The 20,505-nt window shown below is 32.7% G+C and overlaps 1 protein-coding gene across 3 annotated transcripts in view; it reads left to right on the forward strand.

Moving 5' to 3' along the window:
• Positions 1 to 20,505, forward strand: part of LOC143446068 (uncharacterized) — a 38,203-nt gene that overhangs the window by 6,794 nt on the left and 10,904 nt on the right. For 2 of the 3 annotated variants that reach the window (XM_076945533.1, XM_076945534.1), the window contains exons 2-21: positions 2,009 to 2,151; positions 2,445 to 2,593; positions 3,279 to 3,406; positions 3,544 to 3,648; positions 4,441 to 4,524; positions 4,975 to 5,150; positions 7,100 to 7,256; positions 9,365 to 9,484; positions 13,672 to 13,897; positions 13,975 to 14,222; positions 14,352 to 14,432; positions 15,251 to 15,381; positions 15,457 to 15,611; positions 15,903 to 16,021; positions 16,147 to 16,230; positions 16,328 to 16,408; positions 16,620 to 16,801; positions 17,045 to 17,183; positions 17,310 to 17,423; positions 19,195 to 19,239. In XM_076945533.1, coding sequence (XP_076801648.1) covers positions 2,009 to 2,151; positions 2,445 to 2,593; positions 3,279 to 3,406; positions 3,544 to 3,648; positions 4,441 to 4,524; positions 4,975 to 5,150; positions 7,100 to 7,256; positions 9,365 to 9,484; positions 13,672 to 13,897; positions 13,975 to 14,222; positions 14,352 to 14,432; positions 15,251 to 15,381; positions 15,457 to 15,611; positions 15,903 to 16,021; positions 16,147 to 16,230; positions 16,328 to 16,408; positions 16,620 to 16,801; positions 17,045 to 17,183; positions 17,310 to 17,423; positions 19,195 to 19,239 — 2,667 coding nt within the window. Of the gene's footprint in view, positions 1 to 1,695; positions 1,906 to 2,008; positions 2,152 to 2,444; positions 2,594 to 3,278; positions 3,407 to 3,543; positions 3,649 to 4,440; positions 4,525 to 4,974; positions 5,151 to 7,099; positions 7,257 to 9,364; positions 9,485 to 13,671; positions 13,898 to 13,974; positions 14,223 to 14,351; positions 14,433 to 15,250; positions 15,382 to 15,456; positions 15,612 to 15,902; positions 16,022 to 16,146; positions 16,231 to 16,327; positions 16,409 to 16,619; positions 16,802 to 17,044; positions 17,184 to 17,309; positions 17,424 to 19,194; positions 19,240 to 20,505 lie in introns of those variants that run through there. The other variant, XM_076945535.1, reaches the window with a different exon arrangement.

Below are 20,505 nucleotides of genomic sequence, written 5' to 3' on the forward strand. Positions count from 1 at the left end.
ATTAATGCCCAAATTTCTTACATTCCAACTGTTTTAACAACCACAACATCATGAATGTATGCTCCCAAAGCCGATATTTTACAGAAGGGCGATTCAAAAAAAAGATTTGTTTCATCACTTTTTGTTTTACCAATTACATCACGACACAGAATTTTACGTCACAGAAAAATAATGTCAACAAGCAAACGCGCACATCCTACTTCTCCCTATTTACACCGCAAACCATTTGGCAGTACTTCAACCCACATTTTATGTTTAAAACCCAGCAAAATCACTTATTTTTAATGTTTCAAATACCACATCAACTACCAAAACTGCAAGGCAACGAATATCATTTTGCGAATATTTTAAATGACACATTTCCTTGCTAGAAGACAACATGAATTCTTTAATTGATACGCCATTCTATAATTTATTTCAATTCACTACTAATATCGCCATGCGCTAATCACGCACATGAAACTTGTGTTGAGGAGACTTCTCATACAAGTAGGCCTACCTCCATTCTTAACAAAAACGTCGTTCTATTTCTCTTTTGATCTAGTGTAGGTTATATGTCGTCTGTAGTTTAAATGGTGAGTATATTTAACGGCCTGTGTACAGCATAAAAAAAGAAACAACAACTATGGAAAATCATGATTTTAATTGCAGTGTACAGTGAAGTGATTGGAGACAACCTGTAAATCGTATCGTAATTCCAATATATTTTATATTTTTCACGGTTTTCCAGCTGATGCCGGTTGCCACTGCTGCTGCTAACCCCTATAAAAGCAACAAAGAGTGAATCATGTGTACAAAGAGCAATCGTTAAGCATAAATGCAAGCGTTTTGTCAATTAGCATACTTGAAATTTAGCGTTGCAATGTAGTATGTCGGGGAGGGGTAGTTAGCCGAGTGGTTCAAGCGTTGGCCTCGCATTAATGCCTCCCATGTTGCCGTGTTCGATACCAAAATGACGCTACCGTTGTAATTGCCTTTGGGAAAGACATTAATGACACTTGCTCCTGTTAAGTGCACCTGGTGGACAGTGGACACCCAACCTAAGGTGGACACCTAAGGCTAACTCGGTAGTGAGGGCTCTCAGCGATGAGGAATCATCACAGGGTTTAAGTCGTGCAAAGGCGTTCTGTAAAAGCGCCCCTGTACAAATTTTGAAATCACATGGCTTTTACAATGTTTTTTTTTTAAGTAGGCCTATTGTTTGTGTTAAATATGCACAATGCACATCTTATAGAAATGATTACAGATGCCATTTTGGATGCATTGTACCCCTAAAGCATATTTGATAACAACATGTTATTGCAAAAGTAAGACGCTCAAGTTAAAAAGTTTATGTTGTCATGAGTTGTCATAATAAATTTTCTGAACATGGTTTGTGGTACTTATGTTAAAAAACTGTAATATTGGTGATTGTGGCAATAAGCTTATAAACAATGATTAAGTGACAAATTATATAATTGTATTGTATTGGTAATTTTTTGCGATTCACTGTGGGGAACGAAAAGTATTGCGCTAACGTTGTTGCAGAATGGCCAAACAAAAAGTACACTTACAGACAATCAACCATCAATTCTTGAAAGTAATCTGGTATATTTGACTACTATAAAAAGTGTGTAAAAGCTCCAATGTTTTGATATCAAAACCTTGTGGGTTGATATCAAAACCTTGTGGGTTGATATAAAACTTAATAATGACTAAACTGTCAAAATAATTATACTTGCACCCTTACTGAGCTAAATATGGCACGTGGTTGAGAAATTATGTAGACCAGAGGTCACTAGAATATTTCATGACCGAACTCTAAGTTATGAAGATGTCCATTGGACGTTGATCAAGCTTATTTGTAGTTAAACATTTAGTCGCAAATGATGCACCTTAAACGATGTACCGTATGGTGGTCGAAAGGTAATATTATGGACTATGTTACAAATAGATTTTAATTGTATAGCATACTATTTGAATTTAATGTAAAATTTGTTTTATTTTAACCACTCTATGTTAAATTTAGCATTTGTGAGAGGAACATGCGGAGGAAATAATGGTGAAGAGTTGGGTGGAGCATTTGCAAGTCCTGGATATCCAGATGTACCTTACCCAGCCAATCAAAGTTGTACTTATGAAATTAAAGTTCCCAAAGGATACATTGTTGTGGTATGACTCATTATTACATGATCTATAGTGGTAGTTGAATATTATTGAAAGCATTTTTTTTATAATAAAACGTTATGTGTATTTCTCAAGCAATAACATACTAAAATGTGAAAAAATGACAATTATACAGTAAATCAGTTGGCTATACTGCATGTGTATTTTCTGTTACTTTCTGAGCCTTAAGAGAAGAAAGTGCTTTACATCAAATCATGCATGATTATTTTACCTATTCACAAAAATTTAGTGATTTGATCGAACAATACCTGAATTTATGAGAAATTTTTTTTTTTTAGTATAAATCACGCTTTTTTGATTTGGAAAGAAAACGTGACGGATATTGCTTGGACTTTGTTGAAGTCACGGATCTGCTTGGCTTAGTTAGCAACCGATTCTGTGGCTCAGAAAACATTTATGAAACTGCATCAACAAGTGAAACGTTAAAGTATTCATATTAAAAAATCTTTTTTATTTTTCCAAATATCACATATATAGCCACTAAGAAATTAATAGAACTTTTAGAGACTATGATGCCATTGTTTTGCATTTAATTTATTCATCTGAGCTCTAGTACATGTAATTAATAAAGTAATCATTTTTACATAACTATCCAAAAATTTTAAATTGCCTGGAAAAAGAAGTTAAAATTGTAAAATAAAAATCAATACCTATCTGAATATATGTATATGCATTTTAGCTTACTATAAATATCATTTGTTTTCTTGTTTATTTTTACTAATTCTTCTAATTTTTTGATTGTAGTGTTTGTAAGTTTATTCTCTTTGCTAATTCTGGTAAAATAGACAATCGCAGTTTGTCTCAGTAGTAAACACATACCATCCTATCATAAATTGTGGTAGGAACTATATGACATATAACTTGTATCATAAATGAAATTTAAAAATTTTGATAATGCAAATAACTTTATATCTATGTCAAGGGAACATGAAAAAATATATAAAAAATATAAAGAATAAATACCGAAAAAATAATGTAAAAAAATATAAGTTAAAAATAATTTTACTTAAAATAATAAAAAGTTGCCCAGCTAATTTTTACAATTAACATGTCAATTTTCCTTTGCGACTGATTTGTTTGTTTTATATTTTAATCGTTGTGTTTTCAATCAGCTTTACCTTTGTATCTGATGGTTCACAGTCTGGTGATGGATTTGCTATATCATGGTTTGCTCTGGATATTTCCAACACTCCACAAACATTTAATTGCAGTTTTGATGGTCCCATACCTTTGTGTGGTGGTGAGTGTCTCTTGAAAGCATTGTAGATAATCCATATGTCCCAGCATAGTTTTTACTAACACATCTAATTGTTGATTTTTTCCTTATATAATCAATCATAATTATGAGATAGAATTGAAGTCATAACTCTTTCTAAGGTTGGTCACAAAGCGATCAAGATCAGTTTGATTGGTCATTTGGCAGGGGTTCAACTCCTTCAACAAAAACTGGCCCGTCATTTGATCATTCCACCAAATCAGACAGTAAGATTAGGTTGTTATGTCCGTCAAATATTACCTATGTTCACATTGTTTAAACATGTTTTAGTTCTGTAGAAGTCGCTTAACAGAATTGTAACCACAGGTAGTGTAACCAGTTGCTTCTATGCAGTAAGGTCTCAAAAATTTCCATGTAAAAACCTTATTTAAATATGACCAGGCTTCAGATATACATATAATGTTTACTTTTTTCTTCTATCTTATGCTTATTTTTATGGACATCAATTTTTCAATCTTTGCTTCATCTTTTTTGCATTCGTGTTTTTGCCTGCATGCTGCCTATTTTATTAGTGTGTACTATGTAAAACAGTTAATCTCAATCTTTAACACAGTCAATTTTTTTTCTTTTTTGTGAAATTATTTTTCACTTGTTTGAATTTTTTCATAAAATATGAAATTTAGCTGCAAAAGAATAAAGCTAAACGAAACACGGCATTCTTTTTATTTTGGAGCGAACAATGTTTAAACCGGTTATTTTAGCAGAGACTGAATAGTAGTAATTTCCCAATGACAGTATTGTTAAAAGACAAACTTCATTATTCATGTCCAAGGTTTCCTACATTTTTAATACTTTCTTTTTACCTGTACACACTGATTAAGGCTGGCATGCTTGTTGAATTTTTAACAGATAAAAGTGGATTAAAATTAATTTAGCCATTAACTTGAGTTTGGGCAGTGGTATTAATTAATTTTACTGGTGAAGGTGTGCTTTCATTATAATGTGTGTTCATTGTAATTTATTCATTATAAGTTGCATCTAAATTGTTTTGTTTACAGTTGGAAAGTATGCATATATTGAAGCATCTGGTATTGGAAAAAACTACACAGCACTTCTTGTTTCTCCTGAAATTAACCTCAATGGTAAAACTGATCCACTTATACATGATTGTGCTAGTTTTAAATGTATAACTTATGGCATTGCAGAGAAAAATATTTAAAAACTGCACTCTGTACTGTATTTTCAAGTTTTGGATTCATTTGCAATGTAGTTTATAGTGTAATCTAAAATTTTTCTAAATAATATGCAGACTACTGTTATATAAAGTGGTAATCTTGAGATTAAAATATGACAGGAGATATTTGGAAGTTGGACGTTGCTTATTGAAAATGCTTAAAAAGATTATGTTATTGTTTATGATTAAGTTTAATTCATGAGGCAAATGTCTCGAATTGACGCAATTATTATATTTACATAAAACATTTTTTTTATTGCACAGGTTGTTTAAAAGTATTCAAAAATATTGTGTTAACATAGCATATACAGTATGATATTTGTTGCAATACTTGCTGATCCCTTTTTTACTTCAACAGAATACGATGAGTATTGCTTACAGCTATGGTATCATAATAATGGAACTGGCAAGCTCAACATTGTTCTAATATTTGGAGAAGAGAATGGTGAACTTTATACTGTTTCTGAAAGCAATGAAGGAAATGAATGGCGTATATACAAACAAACCATAGAATCAGCTACTAAGCCAATACGAGTGAGACAATTGTTTGAAAATTTTTTTGGTTTCAGGTTATAAAGTACATATTAAATTGTTATAATAGTCAACTATTAGTACTAAACAGTTCAGGTTAATTAATACCTGTTTGTAATGTTACATTACAAAAAAAGTAAATAAAAAAAAACTTTTGATCCCATTTTTTTTGCTTCTTTGAATGGGTTTCTTATTTAAAATTTCTTCATTTCAATAACACAATTCATCTCAAACATTAAATTCTAGGAATAAAAATCCATTTAATGGAGGAAATTAGTTTCTTGTTTGAGAGTTGGTGAATTTTTTTGTGAACTTAATTCAAAACTAGAAAAACTAAATAGAATAGTGTCAGAAGAAAAATTTATTTTTTAAACTCCTTCAATTCAATAAATTATTTCGTACCATTGCTGTAGAAAATGTGATAGTGTACACATTTTGTGATTTAGCCTATGATCATATTTTGTTGTAAATTTTCAGCATTGTCACTATTGCTTCACTAGGTTAAAATCTACAGTCTGGATTTAGGCTAATTCTTGTAAAGGGATCAATGTAATGATAAAATTAATAATAAATAATGCCTTGTCTTTGTCCCTAGATTAGGTCACGCACTTGGCAAAATTTCAGTTTAAGCAAAGTTCTGATTATCATAAAATATAATATATATTGAAGTAATGTTTTCACATTACATTTCTCTTTCTCAATTATTTCTTAGTTTTATATGGACAAAAATCTAAATTCAAAAAAGGCTTAATATGTTATCTAAATTTTAAAGCAAATGCAGCACAAGTTGCAGAGACAGCAAACAGACGCCATAATTGCTTCAGTTTTCTGATCCAGATATACAGCTATTTTATGTGCACGTTTTCAATGTAATAATTTCATCCAAGATTTATAGAAAACCTATTTCCTTTGCCTGTTTCAAAACATAGAAAACCTAAACAAAAAAATAGTCATCATGAAATTCCTTGAAGTAACGAATTGCTACTTGGGCAGTGTAGTTGAAGAAATTTAAAAAATGATTGGCTTGTGGCAATTGGGACCATGTCAACGTTACGACCTTGGACAATTCCCTTTAATTTCTTTGTGTTACTGAATTCTTTACATTCTTTAGTTAATATCGCATTGATTGTTTTGCTTTATATTCTGTTCACCGTTTATCAAGTCATTCAGTTGTTCATTTATTACGTTCATTAGTTATGGGTTCAAAACAGTTTTATTTCCTGATACGCATTGGCCGATCGATCCCTGCGAAAGTGCTGCAGTGAAAGACATGCAACCTCATAAGGAAAAGAGATGAGTTCTGCTCTCGCTGTAGGTCCTAACAACGGTCACGAAAACTCTGTCAGCCGTTGTCCAAGTTGGCTTCCATGATAGTAGACTGTTTGTCGGAAGACCGTCCCAAGAGCCTCATTATTCACCGATAGGGATGGTCACAAACAAAATAATGCCATTTTAACCCGGAGCGAACCTTATGTTAGCAAGCTTGCTGAACCTAAACTCGGAGTGGAATGAATGTTTGCACCTGATGGCAAAACCTGAACCGCATTTAAACCGTTTTCCACTGCGGTTAAATGTGATAAAGTGTCGTTCGATCAACTGTCGTTTCGATCAGGTGTCGTTTCGATCAGGTGTCGTTCGATTAAGTGTCTTTCGATAAAGTGTCGTTCGATTAAGTGTCGTTCGATAAAGTGTCTTTCGATCAGGTGTCGCGTCACGGGTTAAGACTCCCTTGTTTAAACACTTAAGTTTTTTAGTGCTTATTAAATTTACTATCAAATACAGTAATTGGTGACCAATGATCAAACTAAACATTATAGTATGTTACTTCTTGGTCTACAATATACTAATAATAAGACAAGATTTTGACTGACCCATTCATCTTTGAATATCCATTGGTTAATGTCAACTGATGAATAACCTTTTTAGCCAGGATTTAATACTTGCATGTTTAGGTTGGAATTCTGGCTATACGAGGCGAGACATATCGATCAGATGTTGCAGTAGATGATATTAACTTAATGCCAGGGCCATGTAATGTAATAGCCACTGAACCACCAGACATTGATGAAATCACCCCTGGTGCTCTTGAGGCAGAAACTACAGCTGCAGGTATTTAGAAAGTAGTTGAGCTTTAAAAAGATGCTTTAGCACCGACTTACTTCAATCTATTGCTGTAGTTATATCTGCTCTATGTAAATAGACTTGTGGTTGCCACCACGCGATGATTCTACTGTCATCGCTTGGACATATTGCTTTAAATTGTGTCTGTACTGATTTTAGTGGTAAGCATGATTTTGCTCTTTATATATATGTATGTGTACTTTTCGTTTGAGCACATGAGATCTGTTGTAGCACAACAATACAAGTTAGCTTTACCAGACTGAATAATTTGTACGCTGCTGACAACACATGCTCACTGGGAAGAAACACAACCTTCCTTGCTTGTCGTCACAGAGTCATAACTTACCGAATGCCGCATTGCTGAATATGGTAATCCTCTACAGCTCAGTGAATTGCAGTTTCTACAGCAAACTTTCTGTCAAAGATGCCGTCTACGTGTCACAGCTAGATGAGCGCAGATCTCTTTCGAGAAAAAATGTACTACCTCAACAAAAAAGCTGGAACATTTGCAAAGCGTAGTCAACAAGTAAGCAGCAGAATTGCAAGAATTACAATGGCATGGTGAGAAAAGGTGCATAAAGACGAAATGAAGGAGTTAACACAACGACGACAAATGCTGGAAGCGACGACCATAAATATGTGTAATTCGAATTCTATCAACAACCCAGCCCATCATAGCCACAGGCACATGACTGCTGAAACTAGTCCGCCTGTATCCAATGCTATTTGCTGAACAATTCCAAACTAGCAAAGCGACTATGCTACTGCCACAACCAATTTGGTATACATCAACTACTGTCAACTACAAAAAAGGCTGTTAGTCCTAGTACTACTGTTTGCCCTCATGACCAAAACGATGACGTCATTATTTAAATGGTACTTCTAAATAAATGTTTAAATAATTACAACAGAGGTGGTGGTGGCATATGCCTATGTCCAAAAGTCATGTTTCGAAAATTTTCATTTTTCCATCGTCTTCGTTTCCTTTTCAGACGAAAAGCAACAGCAATGTAAGTATTTTTCCGGTAGCATTACTGAAAATTTGCCGCAAAATTTTGTCAAGCCAAGTAAGGTAAGATCCAGGTAGGATCCTTTTCAGATTCCATCTCCACGAGAGCAACATCTTTTCAATAAATCAGATGCCATCGCGCATACACTAAATCTGGTTCTCATGTATCAGACACGGCCAGCGCAAAGACAGGAATGATGAGCTTCTTTACCGCCGATGTTTAATGAACTCTCATTTTGTTCTGCTCTACTCTTCGTAGCACTCATCTAGTGGAGTGTTGGTGTGGCGGCCATGGTGCAACCACGCTGTAATTCTGCTATCATCGCTTGGACATATCACTTTAAATTTTGTTTGCACTGATAATTTTCATTTGGGCAGACCAATACAAGTTGGTTTTACCTGACTGAATTATTCGTATGCTTGGCACAACATGAGCTCACTGGGAAGAAACGCAACCTTCCTTAACCCTCCTAACCTTCCTTACAAAACCAAAACATGGATGAATTATTCATAGCATATTTCTTAATAAACATTTCTTCTAGCATGGGATTTGTAATAGCAGTTGCACGTGTTTATGCGAAATTGATCACTAGATTTTGTACACGTAACAACTAACAAATACAGCACTTGGCGTAAAAGTTCGAGTGTTGTAATTACATCCAAATGAGGAGCTACATGAAGTTAAAACTTGGGGATCCTATTATTACACATTTAATATTATATAGGGAAAGTATAAATGACAGATGATTTTGTTAAGTGTTGTGCATAAATCCTAAAATCAGTACCAAAGTTTTTACGAACCAATTACTTTTCAAATTCAGTTTCAAATAAGCGCATTCTCTTGCAAACATATCGTTGCAACCTGTAGCCAACTGACAGCCACAATATTAGAGTATTCAAATAGTCTGCAACTATTGAGTTCTTTTAGCATGTTAATTTAATGAAGAAACTGTTTGTGTCTTAAAACAACCCCATCAAATTTAATCCAAAAATAAATTTGAGGAAAAGTTTTGTCAATGGTAATCTTAACATCAGATTTACGTTTCTAAGTAGCTTGTATTGAAGTGAATTTTGCAACGTTTTGCAGGTTATACATGCACTGAAGATGATTTTATTTGCGATGGTGCAACTGTGTGTATCCCTCAGGATTATAGGTGTAATGGGCAACAGGACTGTTTTGATGGTACTGATGAACTGAACTGCAAAGGTCGGTATTAGTCTAATGTTCGCATTTGAACTTTTTTTTTATGGTATTCTAATGAATAATGATATAAGACAAATATAGATGTATTTTGTTGTCCACAGTGTGTCAAATAGCTTAAAAATTGCAAAAAAGTATTACTAACCTACTGTTGTTTTCATTTAATCAATGTTGCCCTTTGCTGTATAAAAAAAAAATTGCATAGATTTTAGTAATGTTGTCATTTTGATAACACAGGTACCAGGTTAAAACATCAATAAGCTTAGCAATACCAATAAGCAATATACTGTTAGTAATTTTATGTACTACTGCTATCACCATAAAATTACTAGGTTAGAACATAGGCAACTTCTTGGCAATGATGCGAACTCGTGTATGACACCCAGCACGGCTTCCACCTTTTTGGACCATGGGTCATAAAACAAAAATGACCAGCATACTAACTTTCAGATACAAAGGAATAACAACTAATTGTGTTAAAAACCCATTTTCTAACTGTTGTTTTATCTGAGATAGCACAAAAAAGGCCAAAAGAGGTTTTAAAATTCAAAAATTTTAATATATTTATTTTGCCAGTTATTATGCCTGCATATGTCACTGCCATATACATCTTACTTAAAACCAGCATAAAAAGGTAATTTACCTAAAATTAAGACAGGAGGTTTAACAAGCTTGAATGGGGTGTAACAATCAAATACACTCATAGTTTTAATGCTAATATGAATCAAAACCACAATGAAAATTTGTATCCCAGTCATCATTGACAGACGTGATCTCAAGGACTGCTAAGTAATGTAAACTCAATATAACATCGTGGACTACAGAATTCAGTCTTATGGGCTATAAGTTTAAGGCAGTAACAGTGTTTGCGTTTGTTCAGTGGTCTTGATGGTCAGTTCAAAATTCAGACAAAATCACATAAAAAATTAAAAAGCTTTGCTCAGATAATGCAATCAAGTAGGCTTGATAATCTGGGTTCTAGTGGAGCAAAATTATCACCAAGTTAAGTTATGCAAAGGTTATTCTCAATCCCTTGGATAAAACTTGCTATACCATTTCCATAACCATTTGGCATTCAACTATCATCTAGAAGGAATTTCTACAATTAAAAATATTATTTTTGATAATGTATTCATAAAAAAGTGATGTTTGCTGTCAATCGCTTCCTGACAGATACTATAATATCCAAAGATATATCCCTGAACTAGGAAAATCCTTTTCCTGCCTTAATCTCAGCAATGGTTTATCACACTTTGAACTTATTTGCGTCTGATTTTTCTTTTCTGAAATATATAGGCTAATGTTGACAAGTTTTAAACCTGCATCATTAATTTGGGACATGATGCTCTATGTGCCAACACTGCCAACTAAATGATTCGGTTGTATTAATTGATGGCATGATCATTCCTTTATCTGACTCCAATGATGTGCGTATTCGTTAACCACTGATGGAATAGTTGAGCATCACAGTATGATAACCGAACGAGCAATGTTCTCGAATATAGTTGTATTATTATTTATTCATATCAAAACGATTAACTGCTTTCAGAGCTCATATCAGAGATGCATTCAATATCACTGCATAACTAGACTGGACATATAGAGAGTGCATTGTGCGCTATGGTAACGTTGTATGTAATCCGGAAGCAATATAAAATAAATGGGACACATATACTAAACAAGGGCAAAATATAACAGTGTGCCTGTTGGTCAATATACAAAATAGAACACTACTAATAATATAATATAGTCAGATCTGCACAAAAATTCTGTAGGAATAAACGCTAATTATGAAAATTAGCACACTCTGCTCACTATAACACTGTTCAACAAAAACCGGCAAAAATCGGATTTTATCCAGAAATGAGAGTAAATAAATTAGAACATACAATAAAAGTGTAACAAAGGAAGTTATATGAAATAAATAAGTTCAGGAATATGTTTTATGTCAGTTTTCTTGTAGGCTATTCTTCAAAGGCTGTATAAAAAGCAAAGTTTTTGATTGTGTTTGCTAAATTAGCCTAATTTGTAATTAGCCTTGTTTGTAACCAAAGGCTGTTGAAATCTCAATTGGCCAGATATCCATTTCCAGTACAATAAGCTTAGATCAGTGGGTCTCAACGTTTTTTTTACATGCCTCCCTTGCAAACCTCAGTCACTGACATTTCCCCCCTCCCTCCAGTTTTTTTAAAGACATCGCTTTTAAATACTAATATTATCATACAAATACAAGCAAAAATTAGTGCCTCCTATTTTGGGAGACACCGGTTTATCCTGGTGTGCAATAGTGTTATGAGCAGAAACATCTCGGATGTGCGCTTGTCGTACTATGCAGTCTGGCTGGAATCTACAACGTAAATTTGCAATGATTTACAAAAAACTAAGAATCCTTTTTTTATTATTTGTCTCCAATTCCTCCCTTAGCGAGTCAAGTGGCTCCCAGTTGAGAACAACTGTCTTAGATAGTATTGTTCAACTTGTAGAACTTGTTCCATATATCCTCTTATGACTTAAAGTCTAACCAGAAAATTGAATTTCTATTCTATCCACCATGCTTGTTAAATCCTGGCTATGGCAGAAACTAGAAAGTGATGCACTTCCATTCGCTTTCCAAGTCTGCAAACATTATAAAACAATAAAGTCTTAAACAGTTTTTTTGATAAAAACGAGACATCGTTTTAAAAGCTGGTTTGTTTGTTGAGGCTTTGTTTTGTTTTATTGATAAAGCTTTGTTTTGAGTTCATAATGTGCACATTTTTAAAGTTAACTTTGATACTGCAGGTTTTACAATGAAAACAATTAGTAAATTGTTGTTTTCAATAAGTTGATATATTGCTGTACACGCACTACATTCATATTTACCAAAGGTGCTAAAAAGTGATAAAAATAGATAAGAACAGAATTTAAATGGTGCCAATTGATAAAACGTTGCAAACACACAGCACAGTAATGAAAGATACTTGAACAAAAAAGTTTGTCACATTAACTTGGACCATTACACATCACAGCTAAGTTGAGAAAAAATGATTTGAAGGTGGTTATTTCCATAGCCCTGAAAAGGTAACATGTTCACTTTTTGACCTTGCATTATCCTTACTGACAGCCTCGAAATATCTGCAAAGATGATTATAACAATTCCATATCTTTAAAACAATTTCGAATGAAAAATTTTATTGGGTACTCATCCAGCTTTCAAGATTTGCTCTTTAATTTTCTTGTTGAGAATGACGGTGGATGACTTATTTATAAAAATGTGTAACTGGTTTATGCCATTCACTTCGGAAACAATATCACTTGCTGAAAATTCAATGTGATGTGATTAAATATTGCCAAACAATTATTTTTTTGGGTACATGGCCAAGAAATACTGCCCAACATCTGATTTCGTATTGATTATAACACTTGTCTCATCCCTTGTATATCCAATGAGATTTATTCTTAGTTAATCATTACCAACCAATAATTTGCAAGGCAGTAAAATGAGGTTTTCAAAATCACTCACACTATTCCATTCGTTATTTCAACTAATTTTAAGAAAAAGAAATAAAACTGTTAAATATGTTTTAACTTGAAACTTCAAATATGACTTTCCCAGTTAAAGTTATAGACTCCCAGTCAATTCATTTATTTTGCAATTATTTTGTGCGACCTGTTTACAGACTCTTGTGTTATATAAACAATCAGTTATATACGTATGTTGTCGTCCGATAACCATGAATGCAAAACCTTAATTGTGCTACTGTAATTTAAAATGATTTGTAAAGGGCTTGCTCTTTTTTACCATAAAGCCTGCTGTTTGAAAGATTTTGTACGATCGGGTAATGCTTCAAACAACCCACGTTGTTGCAAGGGTTTCTTCATTGGTCTTTGTTCAGGCCTTTATTCATTTACGTATGCTTCAGGCATCAAAATGATTCTAAAATATTTTTTTCACAAAGCAGCAAGTTGGACACTTTTCAAGTTGTCACAATATGTGACCATGGTAAATTATTATCGTTTTGAAACTGGAATCCATAGTCAACAAGATTAGCGATTGGTGATCTCTTTCTAACCACAGCACTGACTGTTTTTAAATTCTCTAAAACAAATTAAGCTATGTTATTGACATCTTAAAATTGTATATCTTATATTCATGCAATAGTAAAAGAAGTGAAGCTTTCACATAAAAAGTCATTATATGGTTTTAATTTCAGCTATAATAATGACAACTCCTGTACCAGCAATGGCATCAACAATGACAACAACTATAGCTGCAACAGATACAACTGCGTTAATTTGCCCAACAAATTTAGTTTTTGTTGAGTGTGGAAAAGCATGCACTCACACTTGTGCTGATGGTGAAGATGGACCTACCTGCAATTCAGACTGTAAAGCAGGTTGCAGTTGTCCAACTCATTTACCTGTATTACATGATGGGATGTAAGTGCGTTGATGTAATACAAGTAATTTAGGTAAATGTTGGGCACATTTTATTCTTTGAACTTTTTGATTTGAAGGTGTATAAAGTATGAATCCTGCCCTGCATTATCGCGACCCTTGGAAAAAGTTTCTCATTTAAGAGCTGCCAATATAACAAGAAGAACTGCAGAAATAATTTTTAACATTACACCAACAACATCATCGTATCGCATAGATTTGTTTGAATCCAGGAGCAACACATTAATTCACTCTAAAATTATAAATGCTACATATGTCAGTGATGATAACGCTATGTATCAATATGTACTCAGTGACCTTGCGTCAGGTAAGGATTTTGTTCAAAAAATTAAACAGGCTTTTGCTGTCAATTGATTCTTGACAGTTAATTTTTTTCATTTCTCTTTAAAACCGTTTAAGGCTATATAGTAATAGTCAAGTAAAATAATATTTTTAGGACTTGACTACACTGTACAGGTTTACAGCTTAAGAAACTCAGAAGAAGTATCCAGCAGTCCTTTGAAATTTACTACTCTAAGTACAGGATTTATTTTTTTTCTAAAATTTATTTTATTTGTGATAAATCGTTAAAATGTTAGTTGCATTAAGTAAGATTATGTTTATTTTTCAACTAGAATTTGTAAATTTGTATGTGTATAATGCTGTCAAAAATGTAAAACAAGTCCCACCGTTATCTAGACCAGTAGTTCTTAAACTTTTTCATCTGTTTTCCCATTTACGCCAACTACCAAACCCAAATTTCCCACCTTTGGTTTTTAACAGTTTTCTGACTAGAGCTTAAGTAAACTTCACTTCTAAACATAATTGATGTAACCAACCAAACACTTAACAGTTTAACGAATTCGTTGTAATAAAATCATTACATTTTTGATATGTACGACAAATGCAAAGTCTACTCAGATTAGTAATAGATAATGTTTGAATTTTCTTAACATCAATTTTAATAGAAGTTGGCCACACCTCTTTGGATGTATGAGGCGATTAGCGGTGTCTACACTGCGAAATACGTATTAAACAGTAAACTGTAGCATATAATATATGTTTATTTATTAACTTCATTTACAACAAAACTTTTATCATGAGTATGATTTTTGTGTACAAAATATATCTAGATTAATGTTAATTATTTCCCACCTGAACTTGCAAAATAAATTTCCCACTGGTTAAGAACAGCTGCTCTGGACATTCGAAACACCCAATAATTTTACTTACTTTAGTTCACTTTCTTGTGCTATCGCCAAACTGGCTTGCATTTATACTGTAGCCTACAAGTAATCAGTATTAAACAGGAAACATATTCCAGTAAAAAATTTCACTTTTGTAAATTGTATGTAGTTTTTTGTGATGAAACAATTACTGATGAAGTTAGTGGTGTTATCAGAAGCCCCAGCATTCTTTTATCAAATACTTCTGGTCCAGTAAACTGCACATATCTAATCATTTCTTCACCTGGGTCACATATAGAGGTAATTTGCTCACGTTTTTTCAGCTTGGCTTAAACTTAGCATCAAATAATATGTCCTGTGTAACTTGTTGGTAAGTTTGAAGGGAACTTTGAATTTTTTGGAGCACCGGAAACTCAAACATGCCAAGATTATCTTGATGTATATCGATCAGGTTATGTAAATGATGTGCGGAACCAATATTGTTCTTCTGGCAATATTGAACGTGATTCATCTTTTGGAGATAGGCTTAGGTTTGTACAATAATTTCTGTTATGTTTTGATAAATAGGCACTTTAGTTTTCATTAACAAGTCTTGTTTTGTATGATGATAAAGTTGAATAACAAGAAGATAGGAAAATGAAATCAAATTTAAATAAGAAATCAATAGGTTTTAATTATATTGAAATAATGCACTTTTTTGCGCTTGAGATGTTACACATCTTTTGAAATCATTCGAATATCTTTGTACTTGTGAGTGAAATAATTTATTGCATGATTTAAATGAAAATTTATTTTGAAAAGCGTTACTAATAAATTTGTAGGATTCATTTTTTGTCACATGAAAGCAGCAGATTTTTCATTTCATGGAATGCTGTAGATGCAAGTAAACTTCCTGTTGATTATAACTGTTCATTTCATGAAGTGATACAGCTATGTCCAGGTAAGGTGGCAAACCAAATTGCACCAATTAAAGACAGAATAAGATAAAATCAATAGTAGAACGCAGTATCAACCATGTAATGTTTAAATGAACACTTTTATTTGAAGTTGTCCCTCTTTACTTAGGTTGGAATCAGCCTTCGTTAGATGATGAAGATTGGATGTTTTACAGAAGATCATTACAGGCAGATGTTGGAATACTCCTTGAAAGTAAGTCTTTGGCTAAAATAGTATTACTTTGTTTAGTGAAATGTGCTTGATATTCTTTAAGATCTATTTTATGCTATTAAATATTTTTTTGTTTCAGCAAAGGGATATGCCTTGATGAAAAGTAACTTTCCCCAAAGTGATAAGAAAGCTTTGCTTATGTCTCCAATGTTTGAGACTGGTAACTAAAATATTGTATTCTCTCTATATATATAAATCTGCTGTTATTGCGTATTGTCACTATAATTTATACCCTTGTATGCACTTTAACCATAATATAGAAAAACAACTGCAAAAGTTTAGAGAAGTATTCTAAAGATATGGTTGTTGCAAGGTGAACTTGCTATTATCATGCTAATTTGTACCATTCTCTGTATTTTAAAATTCCTTAGACACAAACTATTGCTTGGGTTTGAGGTACTATATTTTTGGAGATGCACTCCTTACTGTATTAAAAGTCTTTGATGATGATCGCGTAGTCCTTCGCGAATTAATGTATGTTGACAACCTTATTGATACCTGGATGACTTCATATTTAACTATCAATGATGATGGTTTAAATAAGCCATTTAAAGTTTGTACTATTCTTGTTAATATTGTTGCCAGTTTCATTGTTTGTTAATTTGTTTAAAAATGCTGCTTTAAATACAGTAAGTGTAAGTAGTTTCCTTTTCTTTGTGTATATTATTATAATAACTGTATTTTACTGTATCATTTTTAATGTTTGCATATTTGTATCTTGTTTGCAAGATGTTTTCTGGTATGTGCTTTTCTTCCAATAGAATGGTATACAGCTCTTTATGGCATATGTTTGTAGATTGGTTTTGAAGGAAAACAAGGGTCAACTCTCCAGTCATGGGTGGCAATAGAAGAGATAGTGTTTTTGCCTGAAAACTATTGTTTTTCTGATTTTACAACTTCAGACCCATTTGAAGATGTTGCAGTGATGACAACAAGTAAATGCATTGTAATAGCTGTATTTATTTGAAAAAAATGCTTGTATTTGACAGTCTTCCCATTTAAACAGCAATAATAAAAAGATAAGTTCATGGTACTGTTTTGAATTTTGAAAAAATGTTAAGTTGCTGCCCCAATATCATGTCCTGGATTTTTGTGTTCTGATGGACAATGCCTGGACCTAATCTTTGTGTGTGACGGTTATCCAGATTGTGCTAATGATGAAGAATCCTGTGTTAGTAAGTATTCTTCAATACTTTTTATAAATCAGAACTTTTTTTACAGTACTTCCTCACTATGTTAAAGTTATGATAAAAGTTATACAAAGACTTACATTATGCTTCTGTCAAGTTTTTATCTTTTTTATAATTTATTATATCATATGCATGCTATGAGGTAGTCCTTATGTTAACAGTGGAATTTTGAAGTAAATAAATTGATTTATGCCAGTTGCTATCATTAATAGTGCAAGGAGTAAAAGATAGAAAAAGGTACAAAAGAAAAACTTCAAAATAAAAAGATTTAATGAATTTTGACTAAACTTATTGTTCGTCCACTTTAGATTATTTGTTATCTACAACAGTAAAACCTTACGTTATCAATGAAAGTTAATTGTGATATTTTTCTTGTCAAAGTATGCCATATTCTCTCAGGAGGGTGGTGGGGAAATTACTTAGGTGAGCTTGACCATTCAACTTGTTGGTGTAGCAAGCATATGTTTTGCAATTTTTTCCGAATGTGTATATTATGGTGACTTGGCTATCGATACAATTATACTTGGGATCTTTCGATCTGAAGGAGTAAGAATTTGACATCAAGGAATTTATGGATTTCAATGCTAAACATTTTATAGCATACTATTTGTGGAACTGATCAACAATATCCCATCAAAACAATAACTGGAAATAAAAACTGATTCAAAAACTAAGACTTGATATACTGGGTAACTCTTGCATCACAACCAGCCAGATTTGAAACTCTCATTTGAATGTATTTTCCCAATTCCATTATATAATTTATTGTTCTGTCTTCCACCACTTATAAAATGCCCTTCCAGGCAGGTGAACGTCTACACACGCTTTATTTTTTTCTTGTACACTTGCAGTGAGCACTAGGCACGTCTCCTTGAGTGACAGAGTACTGTACATCAGTTTTCTTTGTGCCATGTCTATGTCAAAGTAACCACATACAGTGGCAAGGCAATTGAGTGCATGTTTAAGATCAGTTTTGGAATGAGCCAAGAGTAACAGGTCCTATAATTATGGTAACAGCCATCAAGGTATTATCTAAGTCATAATGGTTGGCACTGGCACTTGAGCTTTTCATTTTATGTTTAGATACATAATGAAAAAGACAGGTAGGTAGTAGGGCACACTTTTGCAGTGTCCAGTATTAACAGTGAATTATTTTGAAATAAACTTGTTAAAGGGGACACCAATTTCATGATAAGCTCTTGGGCTTTACTACTTTTTCCTGCTTGTTATTGCCCGTGAATATGTGTTTCATTATGCTATAACTACATCGGTTAGCTTCTTAACTTTTGCTCTGCACAGTTTATGGCGAAAAAGAAACGATACAATACAAAAGTCAGCTGTACAATAAATCCACATAGTACACTTTCCATGATTTGTCCACTTCCACTTTCCATTATTTAATTTAATATTTCCTCTGTCGTTGATCATAGTGTGCGTATGATCAACGAAAATCACTTACATTAATCGTATGCAACATTTTAATATATATTGATTGTATGTTGTGAAATATCATTATTTGATCTATTTTGTCCCCAGAGAACGGCGTTGGATAAGGGAGCTTTTTGAACTAATAAAACAAGATACATTAATTGATAAAATGGACAGAATAAAATCCACTTTTTGATAATTTGTGTCGAATGGTGATAATTTAAGATTTATGTACTTTGGAAAAATAAGTACCCAGTATATATTAATTACAATCACCAATTACAAAAAAACAGTAATTGAACTGATTTTGTTCACTCTTTTTTTATAGGTCAGAATCCTTTCCCAATAGGCACTACAACAGATCCAGTTGAAGGTAACGTTGTAAATAAAGTAAATACCGTTAAATATATTTTATTGATGTGCTATTGTATTGAACTACCCATCTTGAACTATCACAAGGAATGTAATAGATATAAAGAAGCAAAGATTGTTTAATTTTTATGGCTTATTCTATCATTTCTTACAAAGCAAAAACGCTTTCAGTAGTGCTTGACTAAAGACTTAGATTTGGTTGAATCATTCCTTCTCCTAAACCAAACTCTCAAAAATGTCAAATAACCTTTGAATTATTTACGTGTTACTGTGACAAAAATGTTGCCACATGACTTCTATTTACATTTCGTGTGTTATTTTTCATTTTTACCAATTATTTTCACATTTTCAGAATTTTGGGAACTATTTTAGTGGTTTTATTTTATAATTAAATACTTTCATTGAATACCTGAGCCGATATTTAGTATTAATTTTGATTTCGTATCAAAAAAAAATGCTTCATGTAATAGTCGTCATGGCTACCTTGTCATGACAACTTTGACAAAACTTTGTAAAGGCAAATGAAAAACCACAATTTCTCATTTTTTTTACAAGACTATCATATTTACTAAGATCAAGAATGTCACGAATCCAAACTTTGCTAGCAGATTTGTATCGAATCCTATATTTTGTAAAAAGTAAAAAATCAATAGCAAAATGTTGAAGATTTTGTTTGTATGATTGATCGCAAGGACAATTAAACGGTTAAGACAATTAAGTTGTGATAAGGTTTAGTAATTTGTGTAAGCAAAAAACAAATTCATTTTTTCATGCAACAACAAAATGAAAACTTTGATATAATTCACTGGTCGACATGATTTTAATTTTCTGGCTAAAATGTTGAATTCTAATACAATTTGATGATGCTGATTACGACTATTAAGACCCTTTTTTATCATATCGAGATTTTTATAATTTTATACTTAAAATTTAGCATTACCCTACTAATAACAGCCTGTTCCATGAAGCGTTTCTTGCTTTTGTGTCATTTTTATTATTGTCATAGTCGTTACACATCATTGTGATGTCGTAACCATTTTACTGCGAGTAAACCTGAGCTACATACACACACAAGTACAATACATTATGCTTGTGTGTGTATGTAGCCCAGGTTTACTCTCATTTCTAATCGAGTTGATGTTTTAGCAATTTTAGTATTCCTCTTAAGTGGCAACCAATATCGGTTTTGAAACATTGTGAGACTTTTGTATAGAATATTGTTTGGAGAAAACTAGTATTCGTTGTTCTAGTGTTTGGAATTACTTTT

Source organism: Clavelina lepadiformis, chromosome 2 (genome assembly GCF_947623445.1).
Source record: "Clavelina lepadiformis chromosome 2, kaClaLepa1.1, whole genome shotgun sequence".
Taxonomy (NCBI): Eukaryota; Metazoa; Chordata; class Ascidiacea; order Aplousobranchia; family Clavelinidae; genus Clavelina; species Clavelina lepadiformis.